This window comes from Diabrotica virgifera, chromosome 4 (assembly GCF_917563875.1).
Source record: "Diabrotica virgifera virgifera chromosome 4, PGI_DIABVI_V3a".
Taxonomy (NCBI): domain Eukaryota; kingdom Metazoa; phylum Arthropoda; class Insecta; order Coleoptera; family Chrysomelidae; genus Diabrotica; species Diabrotica virgifera.
In genome coordinates, this window is record NC_065446.1 from 231,443,069 (window position 1) to 231,468,309 (window position 25,241).

The following is a 25,241-nucleotide window of genomic DNA, read 5'->3' on the forward strand; positions in this document are numbered from 1 at the left end:
GTGAAAATTACACGCACGGACTCACGAAGCGGGATTTTGAAAGGGGTTGGGGAGACTGAAAAAACAAATAAAACTTTAAATATCGTTTAAATTTGTAATTGACAACATTTTAAGTTTTTTTTAATTGATCTTAGATCGAGTTAGCACATATTTTATTCCAAATAATATAAATTGAAATTTTCATAAAAATGAGATATTTAATAAAATTCAAGGTAGCTGGGGGACAGAAAATTCGCTTAGAAAAAAAATTAAAAATACTAATATGCTGAAAAATAATACTAGCAACTTTTTCACGCTATTAGATATAACATTTCCAACTTTTAAATTTTCGCCCTACTGTATATGCCTTAATTTTTCCTATATTCAGTTACGGGTCTGAGACATGAACAATGAAACCGGACGATAGGAAAACAATTGATACTTTCAGATCTTCAATGCTTCAGATCTCGTGGATATAGCACAAGACAAATCCTCCATGAACTTAAAATTCATCAATTATGAATTATCAATTCGAAATATCAAGGACTGAAATTTTATTGTACAAAGTTTGAAAAAGATTGTCCATGAACATAGTCATCTTCTTCTTCTTTAGATGCCGTCTTCTTAACGAAGGTTGGCGATGACTTCTGCAAAGTCTTCTCTATTTTGGGCTTTTATTATTAAACTTTAAAAATCTAATCCTGTCCATTTTTTGGTGTTCGCAGCCACTTCGTCCTCCCGGTGTACAGGATTATCAGCATCCAAAATAAGAGCAAGACATATTCATTTAATTTTTAAATGTCTTACAAAACAAACATCGCATTTGTTGTTAAATAATTAGGTGACACTGATTACTCAACACAAGTGCACTAGTTTTCAATAACGCTTTGTCAGCTATTCAATATTATTCATAATTCACGGCCAGGCCGTGTCAGCATTAAAAATATCAACACTTTTCAAATTTATTTATAGATACAGAAAAGCATCGTGGATCATTTTTTTATCAATTATCATTGGTGATTCAGATACATTATTAGACAGTTAGACCTCAAACGCACCAACTAGTTACTGTGGTATTTAGAGTTGGTGAATAAATACATGTTTAACAAATAGGGTCTATTTCATCAACCCCTATCATAGGAGGTAACTACCCCAATTAACATAGGACGTTCCTGAGGGTGGAGTACCACCATACCGCCGTACCGCCGTACCACTGTACCGCCGCGTCTGCCTTCTATCTGCCCTTCTATAATAAGCTGAAGGAAGTTATATCTGTCGTGTCTAAATATGTGTCCAAGATAAGATGTTTTACGTTTCTTGACAATTTCTGTGAGTTCACGTTCTCTATTCATACGCCTTAAAACTTTTTCATTTCTAACGCGGTCCGAGGAATTTTCAGCATACGACGAAATATCCACATTTCAAAGCTCTCTAAACGTTGTAATGAGCTAACTGTTAACGTCCAAGCGTCCATGCCGTGTAATAGTAAACTATATACGGGTCACTCCATTTCAAATCACTCAATTTGGGAGCAAAAAAAATTTTGGAACTCCGATTTGTCTGAAAATTGGTATATAGCTTCTGCGGGACGTAAAAATAAGATATTCAAGGTCAAAAAATATTCTTTTTCTTTTTTTCTCAAAATGTTATTTTATGCGATTTTACAGTGATTTGGTGTTTATTTATACAAATTTGCATTTTCTATCGTAAAGTATCAATGGAAAACATAATATTTTAATAGAAGGGACTTAAAAATGTCATCAAATGGCATTATAACAAGTTACTTTAATTCAAAACAAGCTTTTGATCAAATTTTATAGTGTAGAAAACTTTAAAATACCGTTTTTTACATTTTTCTCCATTCCCAAAATACATCATAATCGATTTGGATGAAAATTTTCCCACAGGTAGACAAAACAAAGGACTTTAAGGGGTGAGAAGGATTTGAATTATTTTACAATACCAAAAAGTTACATGCAATATTATAGTCAAAAATATAGGCGTCTACTGTAAGTACAAATAACTCGAAAATATCGATCTCACGACAAAAATTGTTAAAAATAAATTGTAATAATTGTAAATACGATTTATTTGGAACAATTTCAGTTCCTACCGTTTTTGTCGAAAAGTTAAAAATGGCGGAGATATTGAGCAAAACAGGTTGTCCTTTAAAATAAAGATGGCGGCTAACGTAACGGAGGAATTCATTCGTGATTTTAAATTTAGGCTACTATTGACTCCCCTAAAGATCAGAAAAATAAAATTTTGGGCATCTCGGCATTCCAGGTCAAATGCTATCCCGACTGGTCTAATATATACTTTTGAGTCTGATATTACTGCATGTAACTTTTTTGATATTGTAATATAATTCAAATCCTTCTAGCCACAAAAAGTCCTATTTTTTGGCTATCTGTGGGCAAATTTTCAGCCAAATCGATGATGATGTATTTTGGGAATGGAGGAAAATGTAAAAACGGTATTTTAACGTTTTTTACACTATAAAATTTGATCAAAAACTTGTTTTGATTCAAAATAACTTGTTATAATGCCATATAATGACATTTTTAAGTCCTTTCTATTAAAATATTATGTTTTTCATGGATACTTCGTCAGAAAATGCAAAGTTGTTTAAATAAACACCAAATCACTGTAAAATCGCATAAAATAATCGCATAAATATCTTATTTTTACGTCCCGCAAAAGCTATATACCAATTTTCAGACAAATCGGAGATCCAAAATTTTTTGCCTGAGTGATTTGACATGGAATGTACCATACATAACACTTTATCATGCGGTATCGTAGGGAGTAGGGACATATTAAGATTACGGGTAGTGAGTAACTGTCGCATCTTTAAGAAGATGTTTCTTGCCTGTTCTATTCTACATTTAACCTCTTGTTCTTGGTCTAAGGTTTCATGTATTCAACATCCTAGGTACTTAAACGTTTTCACTTGTTCAACGAGATTGTTGTTGACTAGGATGTTTATAACTGGTGTGTGCCTTTTTGAAATTACCATTATTTTAGTTTTTTTGCATTCATCTTATGGCCATATAGTTCTTCTTGTCGCACTACTTTGGTTAACAGAATTTGTAGTTCTTCTTCACTGCCAGCAATCAGTACTGTATCATCGGTATATCTGATGTTATCCACGATTTTTTCATTGACTTTTATTCCTTCTTGTGCTTCATCTAGAGCTCGTGCAAATATTTCCTCGGAGTACAAGTTGAATAATAATGATGAAGTGTACATCTTTGTCTAACTCCTCTTTGCATTTTTATGGTTTCAGTATCACCTGTTTTTTGATTTAGAAAAGGCCTATGACGAAGTACAGCATGAACTGCTAAGGCAAGTTCTAATAAGCAAAAATATAGACAGCCGAGATATTCGAGTCATATGCAAACTATATTGGAATCAAACAGCAAATGTGAAGGTTGAGGGTGAGCTAACAGAAGAAATTCAAATCAGTCGAGGAGTCCGACAGGGATGTATCTTATCGCCACTTTTATTTAATCTGTATAGTGAAGCCATCTGTCAACAAGCACTCGCGGAAAAAGATGTTGGTCTGATAATAAATGGTGAGACGATCAACAATATAAGATATGCTGACGATACGGTTCTGCTATTGGGAACGCTAGTAGAACTACAACATCTCGTTCAAAGTCTCAATACATACTGTAACAATTTTGCGTGTTTTCAAGCTCCGTGCACGCTGCGGGCAAGATACGGGCGATCTCTGGCGGTTCAAGCTACGGCCTAACAAGCGACAATTTACGGCGCAGTAAGAGCAATAAAATGAAGCGCGGGAATGGGTCTCACGGTGAGTGTAGTGGATGGCGAGACTGAGCTGTAAAATATCGAGCAGCAACATCGAACGGGCCCATCTTTGGCGTCGTGTCGCAAACGAATAGACGAGAGTCTAAATTTGTAGCTCATCTAGCCAGAACAATCACCAAAACGCTGTATTTACATCTCGCGACACGCCATAATTTATATCCCCGTCTGGCAATGCTTTTTACTGCAGCTACTGCCGCTTCATTTTATTGCTCTTACTACTCTTACAGCACTGTAAATTATCGCTTGTCTGGCCGTAGCAGTACATGAGTTGAATTTAATCACTGCACATTCAGTGGCGTAGCTGACAGGCCCGCAAGGCAGGGGGGCCCGACGTTAGGAGGGGCCCCCTTAAAGCCATCAAGCTTAATACTTACTTTCTTTAAATTGGGGACCAAAACGTATTTTCCTGATAAGCATCAAAATAGGGAATTTGGAAGGAAGTAATGAAACGGGTAATTGACGTAACTCTTACTCTTTCCGGGTGCAATTTAGCGTCTCGTGGGCATATTGGTAGTTTAGATGAAAGTGGATTCCAAAAAGGTAATTTCTTGTCGGTGGTTCTTTTACTAGATAAATATGATCCTATTTTTGTTAAATTAATCGATAAAAACAATAACTTAAAAACAAATTGCTAGCTCCTAGCTCAATAAATTGAAAATAGATTCATTTAATTAAAAAAAGTTGTTTTTATGCAATAATTTTTGATACCACTCAAAATATTTCAAAACACGATCAGCTTAGTTTATTTTTCGGTATGTAAAAATAACTTGCGATGGAAATAATTTACCTTCCAAAGCAGAAGATGCTGGCAGTTTTTTGGGATTTATTCGCATATTAGACCAATGTGCAGGTCTTGTAAATGAAATTTTAAAATTTATACAATCAAAGCACCTTTCCGTACACAACTCCAGAGTAAAGGGGTATGATGGGGCAAGCGTTATGAGTGGTGTATCTATATTCAGGCGTACAAAGGCGCATAACTGACATTGAAAAAACAGCTTCCTATGTTCATTGTCCATGTGCATCCCATAATCTGAATCTAGTGTTGAATGATGCCGTTGCTGGAGTACGGGAGTTGGTTTTTTACGATATAATTAAGAGATTAATTGATTTTTTTAATGCAAGTATTAAAAGATGGGATCTACTATGTACTATTAGACTTTGGATTCAACGCGTTTGCCAACACTTAAAAAGGTTATGTAAAACAGGGTGGCCATCCAGACATGATGCTGTTATGGCTTTGCGTCCAGCTTTCCGACAAGTAATGATATCTTTAACGAAAATTTCATTGCTATCTCAAAAAACGATGAAAAATTAGAAGCTAATACATTACTAGGGCATATGAATAATTTTGAATTTGCCGTTAACATTACTATTCAATCTAAAATACTTGACTTCATTAATCTAACATCAAAATTTTTCAATCTGAAACGGCAGAGTTAACCGTCGCCCTTCAACTTTTTGAAAAAACTCGTGATAATCTTCGAGAAATGATAAATTCGTTTTCCGAAACTTTAGCAGAAACAGCAGGAATAGCAGAATAGTGGGGTATTATACCGGAATTTAAAAATAAACAGATAAACGTATAAACAAATTTTACGATGAGCTCAGCGGCGACGAAAAAATAACTTTGTAGAAAAAAACAGTTTTGAAGTTAATGTTGTCAATGAAAATTGAGATATAATATTGCAACAATTTACTAATAGGTTTGTCGGATTAAGAGACATGTATAGGTAATGGATTTTGGGAAGAACTATGACCTTGAAAATGTCACAAAGAATAACTAAATATCTCTTTTCTTACTCAAACTCTTTAAAGTATTTTACAATATTTTGTAATTTAAAATATTTAGTTATAAACTGCTCGTCAAAAGTTAGGGATATAGAAAATTCTGCTAAATTTTCATAGTAGATTTTTTCATGAACAGATTAACGGATTCCGCAATTTTTTTTATTATTTTAGATTTTTCTTTAGTATTTACACAGTTATGCAAAGGTTTACTCAAACTTTTTTTTGTACTTATACCGGGTGGAAGAAAAGAAATGTTTTTCTTATGTTAAGTTTGAGACGCCCTGTAGGGAGGACGAGGTACAAATGTGAGTATACATCGAAATCGTATTGTAGTCTTATGTTTTGTGAACATTTTGTTTTTTGAATGTCCCTGATATCTTTAGAAAAAAAAATAGACGGTTTTGTAATTTAACATGTGTTTTAAACGAAACAAAAGTTTGAGACACCTTGTAGGGAGAAAAAGGCACAAAGGTGAGTATACCTCGATATTATGTTGTAGTCTCATATTTTGTGAATATTTAATTTTTTTTAATTTCTCTAATATCTTTAATAACAAAGAAACTAGACGGTATTATTCTTTAATGTGTGTTTTAACTGACGACATGCATCACATCACACATGTGAAACATAGAAACACGTATTAAAGAGTAATACCGTCTAGGTTCTTTGTTATTAAAGATATCAGAGATATTAAAAAAATAATATACATATTCACAAAATACGAGACTACCACATAATATCGAGGTATACTCACCTTTGTGCCTTTTTCTCCCTACAAGGTGTCTCAAACTTTTGTTTCGGTTAAAACACATGTTAAATTACAAAACCGTCTATTTTTTTTGTTTCTAAAGATATCAGGGACATTCAAACAACAACATGTTCACAAAACATAAGACTACAATAAGATTGTGATGTGTATGATATTGTACATTTGTACCTCGTTCTCCCTACAGGGTGTCTCAAACTTAACATAAGAAAAACATTTCTTTTCTTCCACCCGGTATAACTACAAAAAATAAGTTTGAGTAAACCTTTTCACAATTGTGTAAATACCAAAGAAAAATCTAAAATAAAAAGAAAATAGCAGAATCCGTCTGTTCGCGAAAAAATCAACTATGAAAATCAGCATAATTTTCTATATCCCTAACTTTTGACGAGCAGTTTATTATTAAGGTATTGGATTTTGACAAGAGCTATGAATTATGCCGATTTCGTACACAAGTTTATGTGAAATTTACAAGGTCATAGCTCTTCCCAAAATCCATTCTCTATATAATAGGTTTTCATGTCTATTTCCAAAAAATCTATTAACACTAACTGATGAAGACTTATTAAATAAAGGCCAAATATTGTCATTTATACATATTTTAGTAATATTATACTGATATTAGTTGTCGTTATGTTTATATTATGGGGCCCACAAAAATTGTCGCAGGGGGGGGTCTTCAGCTACGCCACTGTGCACATTCACGTGCACGCCGCGGCTCAACTCGAATGTGCAGTGGATAAATTCAACTCATGTACTAAAAAATAAACTAATTTACTGCTAAACCGCTAGCAATCGCGCGTAGCTTGAACGCAGCGTGCACGCAACTTGGAAACACGCAAATGTGTATCGAGCCTTACAAAAGGCATCCTCACGTATACGTAGGATGAAAAGTAAAACAGCTGCAGCTTACCATTCAGCTTGTATTGTGGTGACATCGAAAATTGAACATGTTTGACGACAATGTTTTACTTGTTTTTTTTTTTATTTTAAAGTTCCATAAATATATTATTACGTTTATCTTTATTATGGTAGGAAAAACAACAGCAAGGATAAGTGTATGATAAGCACTATGACATCGTTAGCAAAAAAATCAACAGTTTAGTGATTATGGTAGGCAAAAAACAATTAAAGGTTATTAAGATAATTAGACATTCATGGAAATCATGGAAAATGAAACTAAATGAAAATATTTGCAAAAAGGAAAAATATAGAAAATAATGCTGCTAATAGTAAGCCTAAAGAACACCACAGCAAAGATCAGTTTCAACGGAACAACTTCTAAGGATATCATTGTAAACAAAGGCGTGAAACAAGGTGACTCTATCTCACCGACACTATTTAATCCGATACTGAAAGTATTAAAAAGGAGTACAAACTTTGCAAGCAAAAACATTATTACAGATCAACTTCAACTAGTAACATATGCAGATGATCTAGTCATCATAGCGAAGACGAAGAAGACACTTATTAAAAGCAGTTGAAAAATTAGATAAGGAAGCGAAGAGAATAGGCCTAGAGATAAACCAGTACCAAACAAAATACATGACGATAGGGAAGGACGACACAACTCAAAAATATCTAATAACAAAGAACCATAAATTTAAAACTGTATTCACCTTTAGCTACTTGGGAAACCGGACATGAGGTAATAGAGGAAAGAATTCTGAAAGGCAAAAAAACATATGGAATTAATACAAACTTTCTGCGAAGCAAAACTCTAAGTAAGAGAACAAAGATAAACCTATATAAGACCTTAACAAGACCTGTTGTTACATATGGGATCAAAACAAGGATGATGAACAAGAAAGAGGAAGATAGCCTTCTGAAATTTGAAAGAAAAATAATAAGAACAATATTGGGCCATAATGTAACAAGAGAGGGAGAAATGATAATGAAAACAAATGCCGAAATTGAAGAAGAATTAAAGAGAGAAAATATAGTCACATACATAAAATTTCTTTTCTTTGGATAGGACACATACAAGACGCCCACAATCAGATATGTTGAGAAGAATATCTAACTGAAAACCATTATGAGCCAGGTATAGACGAAGACCTAGAAGAAGATGGTTCATGTAGAAGAAAACATGAGAGTAATAAATCTGAAAGACTGGAAAGTTCAGTGCAAGAACAGGAAGAAATAAAAAGAGTCACGACAGCGGCAAAGACACACAGCACGCTAAAAATGACAGAGGAGTTATCTACCTCACCCAAGAATAGGATTTTTAACGCTTTGGCGTTAGCTGTAATCCCTAGAGATTGTAATGCTTAATGTATAAATGAATAAAAAGTAAATATTTATATCTTTATTAGACAAATTTAAGATGAATATCGCAAATAGACAGAATTACCAATGAGGAGGTATTGCGATGGGCTGAGGAATGGGCCGAGAACTGTTGTGTGTTGTAATGCAAAGAAAGGTTTCTTATTTGAGGCACATCTTACGTGAGAATATTAAGCTTAGAAGAGGACCAGTAAGAATATCATACACCTGACTTAAAAACATACGAAATTAATGTAACTAAGCAGACACTGATTCCAGCCATTTACCTACTGGTTGAGGAGGGAAACTGTTGAGTAATTGATTAGGGCAGAAACAGAACTGTTCACACGCTGCTAAACATATTAGTTCAGTATATCTGTGAAAAATCATCAAATTCATGTAAAATTCTTATACATATTGTTGTAGAATGGTTTTTTGGAAAAATTCAGAAAATAAATTTATATCATGGACCACGAGATCGTAGATTTTCTTCACCCTGTATATGACCAAAAATTGTATAGAGTCTACTTTAGTTAATGAACAGTGCTTTTTCGGGGAAGGTGAAATCGTTAATGTGGTTTTCGTTAATGGGTTTTTTGAAAGGATTTACAGACAATGGTTCGAAAATATTAGAAAGTGCATGTTATTTCGTTTTGTGAACATCAATAGGATTTTTGTAAATAATTCGTAGAAGGTTTAAACGATAAAAAAATTTTATTGAGTTTAGAATGTAAGGCCTTTTGTTTAGTTTTTTGAAAAAACGATAGTAATTTGATGTCTCTTAGAATTTTAACAAAATGGAAAGTTGGATACAAATTAAGTTGGTTTTCTTAGGAAAGAAAAGTATGAATGTTTTGGGTAGAGAGGTTGTTTTTGATTGGTAGAGAAAGATCGATGGAAGGGATCAGAATGTGGAGTCGGAATTTCAGAGAGAAAAGATAGGCACTGTGTGATGAATATCGGGAGAGAGCAGTCCAGTTTTTGAAAAGTGAGAAGTCAGTGTAAAATGGTGAAATCGGTCTTTGCGAGCAGAATCAAGTTGAAACGAAATTGTTGACCGGTTGATAAGTAAAATTTTCCTGTGTCCGAGGAAGATTCCTTTGTTCTGTCTAGAACGAGTAGCTGATTGGTATCTATTTGCACAAGATATCGAGCAAGGAGAAAACTGAGTGGAGAATTCGAGTGAGTCCTGGTTTTGTTTGTTTTTGAAGCAGTTTGGACGAGAGGGAACTTTTTGTAACACCAAAAGAGTACGTGTGGGAGAATCAAGGACAACGCAATCTGGGAAAAGAAGGAGTGAAGAAACAAAAAGGTTAGTCAAATAATTTGTCGAAACGGAGAGAGCTTGTTTATATCCACACCATATATGCTAATTTTTTTGTGTTGAACAGTTCTATAACTCAGTTAGTCATTCCAACTTTAAGTAATCAATTCAAAAGGACAGAAGTAAATTTTATGAATAAACAATAACTTATTTAAATAATATTTTTTTGTTAAAACAAGGAGACATCAGAATTAAAGTTTGATTTATTAAGGAAGAAATTGTTGCAACAAATTTAGATTTTAGTATTTTTTTTCAAATCTTATTTATACAGCATATTGGATAAATAAATAATAGATTACATTTATATGATATTGAATGTGTTTAATTTCCCTGTTTTATCCTGAAAGGAGTAAGCAACTAGAGATACTAGAAGCCACAAATCAAAGGCATTGCATCGAATACAAAATTAGCCCTGAGAATAAAGTTTATTAGAAAATTCCACACCTGTAATTTTGAACCAATCAAAATACGTTATTTTGACAGATCACCATGGCAACGGAGGTATTTTATCGGAAATTTTTTGCTCGTGGGGTACCCAACAGCGAATTATAGTGGAAATTTTTTGACGTTTACAATAACAGAACCTTTTTGACAGACTGGTTTTTATTTGTTTACATAATTTAGTTTTGATTCATTTTCTATCACTTGTAGTTACTCAAAACTTATGTAAAATTGAAGAATATACTATTTTCTATCTTGAAATGGTATTCCCATGCAACTACAATGAGTAGAAATTACGAATTTGAAAGCCTAAATAATTGCTGACAAAGCTATGGCGCGCTATTAATCTGTTCATGCAGCTTTGGATTTTCAAATGCAAATTTGGTGTGGAATTTTCTTACCGAATACCACGCGAAGTCAAATTAATATCCGGAAATTTTTTTTTGATCATGAATATTTTTAGATATTTTTAGAATATTTTCAAAATATTTTCAAAATATTCATGATCTCAAAAAAATTTCCGGAAATAATTTGACCTCTAGTGGTATTACTAGTGAAAATTTAATTTGAATTTGATTTTGTTTTTTTACATAGGCAGAAATTAAAATAATTGAGTAATTAATTAAATTAAGAATTTGCTAATCAATCTAATAAAAGAGATAAAGTAGAGCATAACGACATGGCGTCCCAACTGGTGGTGCATTAGAGAGTATTTCTGGTTGCAACTTTTAAAGGGAAGACATAGGAAAAGCAGGTGATTGAAAATATATTTATTGAGTGGTCAAAATTGATATATTTGAATTACAACATATAAATTTCCTTTAGGTACAATTTCTAATAATTTATTTTATTCATTTGATATTTGCATTTGATGATTTTTTGAAATATTTGACAATTATTACATTGGGTAAGAGAGAATTTTCGTGTCTGTAACAGATAGGGTGTTTTAAAGTTTTCTATTTGGCGAGGATAGTATTTCTTGAAAACAAATGTATGTGACGAAGCAAAAAATAAGAAGAACATTCAGATCAAGAAGAAAATTAGGACAAGAAGACATTTTAGACAAAACAATCATGGAAACAGGAAAAAAGGAATTGACAGAATTAGAAAAAATATTACAACTTATGCAAATACAATCGGATAAAATGAATAAAAATCAACGTGAAACAAAACAAGCCATGGAAGAAACATCGAAAAAAAATGGATAAAAATCAGGAAGAAACCAAAACGAGTAATTCAAGAAAATCAGGAGGAAACAAAACAAACAATAGAAGAAAACAACAAGAAAATAGAGAACAGTATGAAAAGGAAATAAAAGGATGTTTGACAACAATGAAAAACGAGATAGAACAACAAGAAATGAGAATTAAAGATCACATGAAAAAACAAGAAATGAGAATTAAAGATCACATGAAAGAACAAGAAATGAAATTTCAAAATAAAATGAAGGAGTTAACAAATTGCCAGAAAAAGGAACTAGAGAATTTGGAAATCAAATTTGAAAACGCGTTACAAGAAGACAAGCGAGAGATAGAAGGAAAAGTTAAGCAAAATGAAAGACAAATTTCGGAAATCAAGACGCAACAGGATAGCACAGATGACGTGAAAATACGGTTTGGCGGGGATGTAAGAAGATTACACCCAGTGCCCTTCATAAATAGCCTGAAAAAGAAAGTACAACACAACGGAAGTTTTGAAACAGCTAAAGAAACAATCAGAAACCATCTTAAGTATGAGGCAGGTCTATGGTTTGACAGCAAGGAGGAAGAATTTGACAGTTGGCAACAGTTTGAACAAAAATTTTTAAATTATTTCTGGGGAAAAGTCCAACAATTGGAAATCAACAAAGAATTAAAAATGGGAAATACAATGATAGGACGGGTATCTCAAAAAGAACATACGCATTACAAATATACAATAATGTAAAACATTTACAATATAATTATTCGTCAGAACAATTAGTCGAACTGATTTCAAGACATTTTGAAGAAACACTAGAAGAATATATCACGTTGCAAAATTACAAAAGACATAGATAGTTTGTGCCAATTCCTACAAATAAGAGAATCGCGTCTAAGAGAAAGAAAATCAAGAAGATCGCAAGAAGATTACAGACACCAAGAAACACAAGATTTCGGAGATAGAAGACAAAATTATAGGAGGGACTATACAAGACAAGATTTTAATCCCAGGAGGGAAAACGAAAATAGAGACAACGGAAGCGGAAATTATGAACAAAGAAATAGGCAATGGAATAAGGACAGAAATCGAGAAAACCAGAATAGAAACACCACACGCACAAATCAAGAAAACAGAAATAATGGTAGGCAAAATGAACAGGGATATCGAGAAAACCGAAATAGATCCGACAGGCCAAGAGAAAATAGAAGAGAGGTAAATAATACCCAGACAGAAGAATATGACGAAGAGAGACACTACGACGAAAATATAAACAATGAGGAGCAACCGGCGTAAATCTAATAAAAGAGATAAAGTAGAGCATAACAATATATTTAAAGGTTCTAAAAGGTTTATGATCGAAGAGGACCAATGGAATAACGATTAGAGGAAGATCGAGACTGAGGTGGGTCCAGATATGCTCCGAGTGCCGTATCGATGGTCGGCGGGAAATCACCAGAAGAGGACAGAATACTGAATGAGCTCTTAAAGTAACGAGGACCAGATCTGACCAAACAATTATTAAAACTAATCCAAAAAATAATAGGAACAGAAAAGATACCGGAAGACTGGGAAGAAAATTTATTGATACCAATACACAAGAAAGGAGATGAAGCGGAATGTGATAACTATAGGGCTATATGCTTATCATCAGTGGCATATAAAATCTACACCGGGATAATAGAAAGGAAGCTCAGGAAAAAACTGGAAGGAAAACTAGAAGAAGAACAAGCTGCTTTTAGGAAAGAAAGAGGAACAACAGATAATATATACATACTGAGAAATATAATTGAAAAGAAAAACGAAATAGGAGAAGACTTATACATTACGTTTATAGATATTAATAGTAGATTATACCACGAGTCAATAATGATGGCTATTATTCCCGAGGAATATTTACGAACCGAGCCGCGTTAGCGGCGAGGGAGTAACATTCCGAGGGAATGAGAGCCATTATTGCGAGTAGTATACTCTACTTTATCTACGACAAATTAATTAATTTAAGAATTTTATTTAATTATTTAAGATTTAATTAATTTAAGACGGTTTATATTTTGCACTTAATTCAGCGAAATAGGCCAGCAGAACATTTTCGGAAAATGATTTCGCGTTGTTTCGAACACGCCATTCGTTGAAGGTTGCGTACGTTTTATTATAAATGGATTTCGATGTTTCAGGTATTAAGGTAGATGCTGTTGCTGTAGCTAGTTCTACAATTTCTGGTGGTGTACAATTAAAAGATTCTTCATTTTCGTCCATCTCAACACAAACTGTCAAATATACTATTCGTTTGACAGTGACACTTTTTGAGGTTGATTATTTTGTTTCCGTGGTGAATTTTGTGATTGTTGTGCCAGAGGGATTAATAGCTATTAATCCCGCATTATTAATCCCTAAGGGATTATTATATGGCATTATATTGCAAACACCACAAGTATAATACATATATTATGTATCAGTCGTAGATAAAGCTGCTTTTGGTTCTATAAATAGAGAAGTAATATGGTCAGTAATGGAAGATCTGCAAATCCCGCAAAAGATAGTAAGCGTGGTAAAAAGTACATATAGAAACGTACTTGCTAAAGTACAAATAAACGGAAACAGATCGCCAATAATAAACCTAAGTAGAGGAATAAAACAAGGGGACAGTCTCAGCCCAGTTTTGTTTATATTAGTAATGGATAGAGTAATGAAGAGCGCTAAAAGAAGATCAAGGCAATTACAGTCAATAATAGGGTACAGGAATTTAGTACCAGTAAGAATGGAGGGATTACTATATGCAGATGACTTAGTAATAATAGCAGACAATAAAGAGAAAATGCAAAAATTAATCGATATCTGGGTGGAGGAAATAGAAAATTTGAAAATGGAGGTAAATGTAAAGAAAACGAAGACCATGATAGTAACCCAAAAGAAAAGGGAAGAAATAAACCAAACGATATTTAGGTGCAAAAACGAAATAATAGAAACAGTCTCGACGTTTGAATATCTTGGAGTAATAATATCAGAGGATGGAAAGATAGATCAGGAAATCTCATACAGAGCGAAAAAAGCAAATAAGATCTACTATGCACTAAATAAAACAATATTTGGAATGGAAGAAATAGATAAAGAAATAAAACTGAAGGTATACAACGCAATCTCTGTACCAACTTTAATATATGCAAGTGAGACATGGGTAAACAATGCAAAAATAGACAGTACAATAAATGCAGCTGAGATGAAGCAGCTAAGAAAAATAGCAGGAAAAACGAAATTGGACAGAATAAGAAATGAAGATATTAGACAAAGACTGAAACAGGAATCGATAATAACCAAGATACAAAAAAGAAAATTAAAATGGTAGGGACACATTAACAGAATGGACCAGGGAAGACTACCACCCGTGTTGAGCTGGCCCCCCCCACTTGCAAAAATTAAAAAACAAATAGCCCTGATTTATGAGCTATTTATGAGCTCTCATATTCCGCAAACTAAAAATTTTGAGCTCGTTCCACTGAGCAGGAATTTAATACCCTAGTGGGGGGGGCTGAGTCAGCCCCCCCCCACTACTTAAAAATAGGAATATTGAATCGGTTTTTGCGGCAGAATTACGAGCTATTTATGAGCTCTTGAAATTATATAGTTTCGATTTTTGAGCTCATCCCCTTCACCCCCAAACAACCCTTTAATTGATTTAACTTAAGAGAAAGATGCTGAGAAAACTTAAAATATATCGTGTTGCGGATATAATTCCTATAGCTTATATACTCTAAGAATAAACTATTAAATCAAGGGCATTTCGATTATTGAGCTACAACCCCTTCGCAAGAAAACCACCCTATCTTCCCGGCTTAAGAGAAAGTTGTACTTAAAATGCGTTAAACTAATTATTTGGCGACTACATATCATTTAATAATTTATAAGCTTCCAAATTACGCGCATTTAGATCAGTAAATTGCAATTTATTTTGTATAGTGCAGTCACTGAAGGTAAAAATCAACGATTACCTTCAAGTTCGGTGAACCTTCATCGATTTTCACGAAAATTGGTCAGTGGTTAGAGGATACGTCAAGAAACAAAGGTGACATGGTACCACCTTGCGCCTTTACCCTGAGGGTGGATACCGCCCCTTCTCGTGGGTGAAAATTATTTTATAAAAAATAACTGCACAAATCAATAAAAAAACAAATTAAAAGCAAAACTTATTATATAAAGTTAATAAAATAAGTCAATACTTTTTAAGTTATTAAAGATCAAAGATTTTAATTATTTGTGAAAAAAATGCATGTTTTGAAGAGGTTTTTTGTAAATCACTGAAAAACTGTAAGTTTTTACAAAAAAGTTAATAGTAGTTTAATTCGTATAGCTTATATTCTAAGAATAAACTCTTAAATCACGCACCTTTCGATTATATAGCTACAACCCCTTCGCAAGAAAACGACCCCATTTACCCGGCTTAAGAGAGAGTTGTTCTTAAAATAATTTAAATTGATTATTTGGCGACTACATATCGTTTAATAATTTATTAGCTTGCAAAATATACGCATCTCAATTATTGAATTGCCATTTTCTTTCTATAGTGCAGTCAATGAAGGTAAAAATCAACTATTACCTTCGATTTCGGTAAATCTCCATTTATTTTCACGAATTGACAATAACAACTTGGGGTTTTAGCCTGGGGTATATGTCACCCCTTCTCGGGAGTGAAAATTACTTTATTAAAAATAACCCCACAAATCGAGAGAGGGACAAATTGTAAGCAAAATTTGTTATATAATGTGATTAAAATAAATCAATACTTTTTGAGTTATTAAAGATCAAATATTTTAATTTTTGGAAAGAAAATGCATGCCTTATAGCGATTTTTCATAAATGACTCAAAAACTGTAAGTTTTTACAAAAAAGTTTTCATCGCTAAAATTGAAGCTAATAAAAAATATAATAAATTGCTTACTTGAAAAACCTTTAATGTTAATTTAAAGTAAGTTATTGGTAATTAAATATATATTTTTTTCCGCGACTGTTCAAATCTAAGGGTTCAAGCTTAAATAACGGGAAAAAGATGCATTTTATAACACTTAGGTACTAAATACTTGTCAAAGTACTTAGAAATACCCATCAAAAATAAGATCCAGAAAAAGTTGATAGTATCAAAATCCGCTCACCAATTTTCGTGAAAATGAATGGAGATTTACCGAAATCGAAGGTCATAGTTGATTTTTACCTTCAGTGACTGCACTATAGAAAGAAAATGGCAATTCAATAATTGAGATGCGTATATTTTGCGAGCTCATAAATTATTAAACAATATATAGTCGACAAATAATTAATTTAAATTATTTTAAGTACAACCCTCTCTTAAGCCGGGAATATGGGATGGTTTTCTTGCGAAGGGGTTGTAGTTCAATAATCGAAAGGCGCGTGATTTTAGAGTTTATTCTTAGAATATAAGCTACACGAATTAAACTACTATTAACTTTTTTGTAAAAACTTACAGTTTTTCAGTGATTTAAAAAAAAACCTCCTTAAAACATGCATTTTTTTCACAAATAATTAAAATCTTTGATCTTTAATAACTTAAAAGTTATTGACTTATTTTATTAACTTTATATAATAAATTTTGCTTTTCATTTGTTCTTTTATTGATTTGTGCAGTTATTTTTTATAAAGTAATTTTCACCCCCGAGAAGGGGCGGTATCCACCCTCAGGGTAAAGGCGCAAGGTGGTACCATGTCACTTTTGTTTCTTGACGTATCCTCTAACCACTGAACAATTTTCGTGAAAATCGATGAAGGTTCACCGAAATTGAAGGTAATCGTTGATTTTTACCTTCAGTGACTGCACTATACAAAATAAATTGCAATTTACTGATCTAAATGCGCGTAATTTGGAAGCTTATAAATTATTAAATGATATGTAGTCGCCAAATAATTAGTTTAACGCATTTTAAGTACAACTTTCTCTTAAGCCGGGAAGATAGGGTGGTTTTCTTGCGAAGGGGTTGTAGCTCAATAATCGAAATGCCCTTGATTTAATAGTTTATTCTTAGAGTATATAAGCTATAGGAATTATATCCGCAACACGATATATTTTAAGTTTTCTCAGCATCTTTCTCTTAAGTTAAATCAATTAAAGGGTTGTTTGGGGGTGAAGGGGATGAGCTCAAAAATCGAAACTATATAATTTCAAGAGCTCATAAATAGCTCGTAATTCTGCCGCAAAAACCGATTCAATATTCCTATTTTTAAGTAGTGGGGGGGGGCTGACTCAGCCCCCCCCCCCCCACTAGGGTATTAAATTCCTGCTCAGTGGAACGAGCTCAAAATTTTTAGTTTGCGGAATATGAGAGCTCATAAATAGCTCATAAATCAGGGCTATTTGTTTTTTAATTTTTGCAAGTGGGGGGGGGCCAGCTCAACACGGGTGATGGAATCGAGAAGATATGGTAAAAGAAGGAAAGGGAGGCCAAGGAAGAGATGGATCGATCAGATTATAGAAATTGGACAGGAAAAATGAAAAACACATCAACAAATGAAAGAGTTAGCAAAGGACCGCAAGAAATGGAAGAGATGGATAGAAGATGAATAAAACCTCCGACGCCCCTGAGGGGCATAAGGAGTTTCGAGAAAGAAGAAGAAGAAAAAATAATAGAACAAAACTAAACATCGAACAATAGAGATCAATCAACCTAATACCTCCCTTTAAAAAGGGAGAAAAATCAGACCTGGAACCTGTAATCAGAATAGCAGCGGAATTAAACTATTAAACAACACTAAAATTAACAAATATACAGGGTGTAACAAAAATGCAGGTCATAAATTAAATCAAATATTCTGGGACCAAAATTAGTTCGATTGAACCTAACTTACCTTACTACAAATGTGCACATAAAAAAGTTATAGCCCTTTGAAGTTACAAAATGAAAATCGATTTTTTCTAATATATCGAGAAAAATTCGAGATTTTTTATTAAAAATGGATATGTAGCATTCTTATGGCAGGAACATCTTAAAAAAAATATAGTGAAATTTGTGCACCCCATAAAAATTTTAAGGGGGGCTTTGTGCCTTAAACCCCACCAAACTTTTGTGTACGTTCTAATTAAATAATTATTGTGGTACCATTACTTAAACACAGTGTTTTTAAAACTTGTTTGCCTCTTACTACTTTTTTAATAAGCCAGTGTTTATCGAGATATTTTGAATATTGTCGAATCCGCCACCTATTTGTATATGGTTAAGTACGATTATAGAGACCTGTTAATAATCTAAAAATTATTTATAATTTACATTTTTAGGTATATTTTGAAACATATTAAAAAAGAAGCCACATCTCGATAAAAGGTGGCTTATCGAAAAAATACCAAGAGACAAAAAAGTTTTAAAAACTCTGTGTTTAACTAATGGTACCACAATAATAGTCTAATTGGAACGTACACAAATATTTGGGGGGTTTAAAAGAACAAAACCCCCATAAAATTTTTATGTAAACATATTAAAAAAAGCCGCATTTCGATAAAAACTGGATTATCAAAAAAATACTGAGAAGCAAAAAAGTTTTAAAAGCATTGTGTTTAACTAATGTTACCACAATAATAATTTAATCGGAACGTACACAGAAGTTTGGGAGGGTTAAAGGGAACAAAACCCCATAAAATTTTTATTGGGTGTACAAATTTCACTGTTATTTTTGTTTAAGATGTTCCTGCCATAAGATTGCCAGATATTCATTTGCAATAAAAAATCTCTAATAGTGTTCGATATATTGAAAAAAATCGATTTTCATTTTGTAACTTCAAAGGGCTGTAACTTTTTTATGTGCACATTTGTACTAATAGACCAGTAAGGATCTGTGAAAAAACGTCTATTTTTGGATGTGAGAGGTGGCATTCGGATTTTTGTAGATAAAGTTAGGTGACACCTTCAGTAATAATAATTGACTTATGCTCCTTCTCAAATATGCCCAGAACATTAATAAAAAAATTAAAATATTTAAAAATTTCGAAAAACGTCGATTTTCTTCTGCTTTCTTTGCTTATAACTTTAAAACGATTCATTTTGGAACAAAGTCGTAGAGAAATAAAATAAAGATAATTAAATTTTGTATGACATACAACTGGTCAAAGATGTCTTAACGTATTACCTTTTCTGCAATATAGCAATAAATACAAAATAAGGGGGCAAAATATGCCTGTTGTTATTCAATGATTTTAACCACTTTGGTGGCACTTAGAACCTTAGTAATTCACTTAGGAAATTTTTTGTAACACACTTAAACCGTGAACCAAATTTCATTAAAATCGACCTAATAGATTTTGCATAATAAATTTGCAATATAAATGTTTTTAAAAAAGTTCAATTTTTTTCAAATCTTTCTGAACAAAAAATAGACCATTTAGAAGTTGGCTAATTTTTTTACATATAAAAAGGTGCTCTACCTATCTAATACACTTTACAGAATTAAAATCGGATTATTTAAGGGGCCTCAGCAATGTTTTAAACTTATAAACAATTTTTTGGCTTATAAACAAATAGCTTTGTTTAATAATAAAAAAAATCATTTTTAGCAATGCAAATAATTAAAACCGGTATAATTTGACTTAAACTTTCAAATGCTGTCAGCAGAATTGCTATTTTATTTTTTAATCAAAAGTTATTCGCGTTCAAACATTTAAATTTTTCGATTTTTTGAAAGTTCCACTTCGTTTATCTCGAAAACTATACATCCTACGAACAAACTTGTAAGAACATTTTTTGCTTAGAATTGCCCAAGAAATACAAAAAAATATTTTATTTTGCGAAAAATCGATGTTATGTAATTCCTCAAGTTCTTTGTTTATAACAATATTATCGACATCCGGATCAACTGTTACCCAAAAAAATCGTGTTCTACGGGTCAAAAAATACATAAAAATCTTGGGTAAGTCCATCTAAATAAAGGAGCACGTAGCACCCCCTCCTGGCCACAGCACTAATTTGTTTATAAGCCAATAAATTGTTTATAACTTGAAAACATTGCTGAGGCTGCCTAATAATCCGATTTGAATTCTGTAAAGTGCATTAGACAGGTGGAGTGCTTCTTTATATGTAAAAAAATTGACAAATCTTTGTATATTCTAGTTTTTGTTGTGCAAGATTTTAAAAAATTTTAATTTTTTAAAAAAAGTTTGATTGCAAAATTATTATTCAAAATCTAGTAAGTCAATTTTAATGAAATTTGGTGTACGGTTTTAGCACATTACATAAATTTTCTAAGCGAATTAGGAAGATTTCAAGTGTAACCTAAGTGATGGAAAATCATTGAATAATGAGAGGCTTGTTTTGCCCCCTTATTTTATATTTATTGCTATTTTGCAACAAGGGTGATAAATTAAGACATTTTTGTCGTTGAAAATGTCTTAATGTAACGATTCATTTGAAAATGAATCGTTTTAAAGTTATAAACAAAAAAAGTAGAAAAAATCGATGTTATTCGAAATTTTTAAATATTTGAATTTTTTTATTAATGTTCCGGGCATATTTGAGAAGGAGCATAAATCAATTATTATTAACGAAGTTATCACCTAACTTTATCCGCAAAAATCTGAATGCCACCTCTCACATCCACCTAAAAACAGATCCTTACTGGTCTATAAGGTAAATTAGGTTCAATAGAACTATTTTTGGTCCCAGAATATGTGATTTAATTTATGACCTGCATTTTTGTTACATCCTGTACTGACTGATATAAAGTAAATGAAATTATAGCACTAGCAGAATAACAACACGGTTTGAAAATCATGCACTGATGCTGTATTTATAATAAAGCAAGTGCTAGGGAAATTACTAGAATACAACAAACCGACATATTTAGTATCGTAGACGTCAAAAAGGCATTTGGGAGGGTCAAATTAAAGGGCGTCATCCACTTATTGTATGCAAAAAGCCTCGCAAGCGACGTATACCTCTAGGAAAAATCAAAACGATCGAAAATGTCTAACACAACAATACAATAAAAGTACAAGTAGAAGATGAACTGGCTGATCACATTGAAGCTGGCAATAAAATAAGACAGGGGGATTTCCTGAGCCCTCTATGGTTCAACCTGATCACGGACGAGGTGCAAAGTTGAGAACATCAATAACTGGGTAAGAAAGAGAAAATTAGATTAAAACGATCATATTATGCCAAATGACAACAAATAGAGTAGTAAAGATGGCGAGAGAAGGTTCAGATTAGTAAAAACACCACGAAAACTGTGAAACGAGAATTTACTGGAAGCACTTTGAAAAAGACAGAGTCATGTCTCCACAAAAAAGAAGTAGAAGGAGTTTCCAGCATGATATTTGAAAAAACAGAATTGCTATAAAGAAGCTAGGTTAGAAAACAAAAAAGTTTATTTAAAAAATAATATTAGAAAGACAAGGCCATACAAGGCCGCGTCATATCCGGATGTTTGAGAGATGAGGTCTAGAATAACCCATATATGAGAATGGACAGCAAAGTTGGAATTTATAAAACTTGAATTGAGAGAAGACACCAATAAAACCAAAAGCATGCTACGAATAGTCAAAATGATGAAGACACTAAGAGCAACAGCAGAGAATGGATAGAACAAGAATGGATAGAATACGAAACAACATCATAGGGGAACAAAGTGGCGTGCAAGGTAGGCAAAGACGATGAGAATCTTTTAGTCATGTAAAAAAGAAAAAAAAAGATTTCCCAAACCAGGTAAGCCTCTGGAAGATATCAAATCATATCGACCCATAAGCTTACTGCCGATAGTGTCAAAGATCCTAGAAAAACTGATACTCTCAAGAATTCAACCACTCCTACCAGATCGAGAACTAATCCCTGCATACCAGTTTGAATTCAGATCCCAACACACAACCATAGAACAGGTTCATCGGATAAGCAGAACTGTGAATAGAGCATTGGAAGACAAAATGTACTGCACTGCCGCCTTTCTAGACATCTCGCAAGCATTCGATAAAGTCTGGCACACAGGCCTTCTATACAAATTAAAAAAAAAATGCTTCCTCTCACTCACTTCCTAATTTTAAAATCCTACCTCCATAACCGTTACTTTTTTGTACAACACAGAGATGAGCGCACGTCTCTATTTCAAGTTAGATCCGGAGTTCCACAGGGCAATGTTCTGGGGCGAGTGTTATACCTATTGTACACAGCGAACAAACTTTCAAACCACGACAGCTACATATGCAGATGACACAGTAGTGATGTCAGTACATCAGGACCCACTAATAGCTTCTCAACTTCTGCAAACCAGCCTCAACAAAATGCAAACTTGGCTAAAACGGTGGCGTTTTCAAACAAATGAAACAAAGTCGGTTCATATTACCTTCACAGACCGTAAAGGTCACCACCCGCCTGTATATATCAACAATCGCCAACTAAAACAGCAAGCAACAGTCAAATAAATACCTTTGAATGCACCTAGACCAAAGATTAAACTGGAGAACACACATTTTTATGAAGCGTAAACAACTTTGTCTCAAAATAATATATTCTATGTAACTCAAAGTATCGAAGCTTATAAAGCAAGTTTTGTTTCATTGCATTTCGGAGTTTTTATTTTTTTATCAGAATAACAACAAACATGTCTTTAAAGTTTGACTGTAACATAAGTTGTTGTTACTTACCCATAGTCGGTAATGTACAATAGTGTGTTTAATTTTACGTGAATCGGTTTTTAAAATAGGTATCCGTTAATTGCACTCTATATTATGAAAGGTAAAAAAACAATAAATTTCAGTAAGTGGGGTGATATAAGGTCAGGCTTTATATTTTAAGCGATGTGCTATGTAATAAATAAGCCCAATTAGTCCAGAGAAATAAGGTTTTTCTCGTGACACATCCCCCTCCAGGCCGAAACCAAATTTTTTGAGTAGTATGGACATCTATATTATTAACCTATATGTTTCCTGCAGCCGATTTTGATGATATACATAGTTATAAACAAATGAAGATCGAAAAACGGTAAATTATCGCTTTTTCGTCTATTACCAAAAAGTTAAGCACTTTAAACAAATTTGAGAGTAAGAAACTCATAAATCGTATAAAAAACTTCAATATGGCATTCGCTGAATATGTCCAACCTTATTGGTTGCTTAGAAAATTGCAAAATAAATCATAAATATTGAGTTTTTATAAATATTCGTAACTTAGGTAAAAATTAACTTAGAATCTTCTTATTACGCGAAATGCCGAGACTTCTTGTACTTAAATTATATTTTAAATTTCAAAGCAATTGATCAAATAGTTTAAAAGTTATTTAATTTATTTTTTGCAAATTCATTTTTTTTGCAACACTATAAGTCAGAAAATTATGAGGTTACAATAATACTTCGGACAGTTTATGAAAGAAGAACATTTATACTATTACCTTGATTAAAAATAAATGACAAAAAATAATTTTAAACAGTGTAAAATTATTTTGCAAAAACATGTCCATTTTTTGCTTACTTATAAACAATTAGAATAACTTTTTAACCGTTACCCGTAGAAAAATTATTTTTTCATATTTAGAAAGACTGAATTTTTATACACATTTAGAAAGAAAAACAACTGTTCTAGGACATTTAGGGACAAAGTTAGCCCCCCCATTTTTTTAATTCACATGTTTTTGCAAAATTATTTTGCAATATCCATAATTATTTTTTGTCATTTTTTTTTAAATTAAATTAATACTGTAAATTTGCTTCTTTCATAAACTATCCAAAATATTACTGTAACTTCATCATTTTCTGACTTACAGTGTTGCAAAAAAAATTAATTTTGGAGAAACAAATTAAATAACTTTTAAACTATTTGACCAATTGCTTTGGAATTTAGGGTGTAATTTAAGCACCATAAGTCTCAACATTCCATGTAATAAGAAGGTTCTAAGTTAATTTTTACATAAGTTATGAATATTTATAAAAACTCAAAATTTATGATTTATTTGGCAATTTTCTAAGTAACCAATAAGGATAGACATATTCAGCGAACGCCATATTGAAGTTTTTTATACGGTTTATGAGTTTATTACTCTCAAATTTGTTTAAAATGCCCAATTTTTTAGTAAGAGACGAAAAAAGCGAAAATTTACCGTTTTTTGATTTTCATTTGTTTATAACTATATATATCATCAAAATCGGCTGCAGGAAACATATAGGTTATTATTATAGATGACCATATTACTCGAAAAATTTGGTTTCAGCCTGGAGGGGGATGTGTCACCAACACGATATTTTTTTTCCTTATTTCTCTGAACTAAATAGTACAAGATAACGACGAAGTAAAAATTCCCACAGAAGAAGAAGAACAAAAAGAAATTAAAAACCTGCGAAACGAAAAAGCAGCAGAAGATGAATAATTAGCAGTGTAATTAATGAAATACGGAGGAAAAGAATTACTCAAAGAAATAAATCAGCAAATACAACAAATATGGAAAAATAAAAGACTACCAGACGACTGCAACAGAGTTATAATAATAATACCTATTTACAGGGTGTTTCATTAAAAATTGTCCATATCGTAACTGGAGAAACCTTAGCACAAAATACGAAGATTTAACCCAAAACACTTAAATAAAATATTCTTCCTTACCGAGATACATAGTGTTTTATTACAAATGTTCTAAAAGATTTTAGCCCATTGTTAAAGCACCTTTTAATATTTTTTATTCAAACTT

General features: G+C 32.5%; 1 protein-coding gene across 2 annotated transcripts in view; it reads right to left on the minus strand.

Annotated features, from left to right (window-relative positions):
• The window catches only part of LOC126883336 (venom serine protease-like), a 486,705-nt gene that overhangs the window by 77,555 nt on the left and 383,909 nt on the right, over window positions 1-25,241 (minus strand). Inside the window, exon 1 of one of the 2 annotated variants that reach the window (XM_050648774.1) lies at window positions 23,209-23,262. The exons of the other annotated variant lie outside the window; for it this stretch is intronic. Coding sequence (XP_050504731.1) covers window positions 23,209-23,212 — 4 coding nt within the window. The 5' untranslated portion in view covers window positions 23,213-23,262. Of the gene's footprint in view, window positions 1-23,208; window positions 23,263-25,241 lie in introns of those variants that run through there. 2 annotated transcript variants of the gene reach the window in all.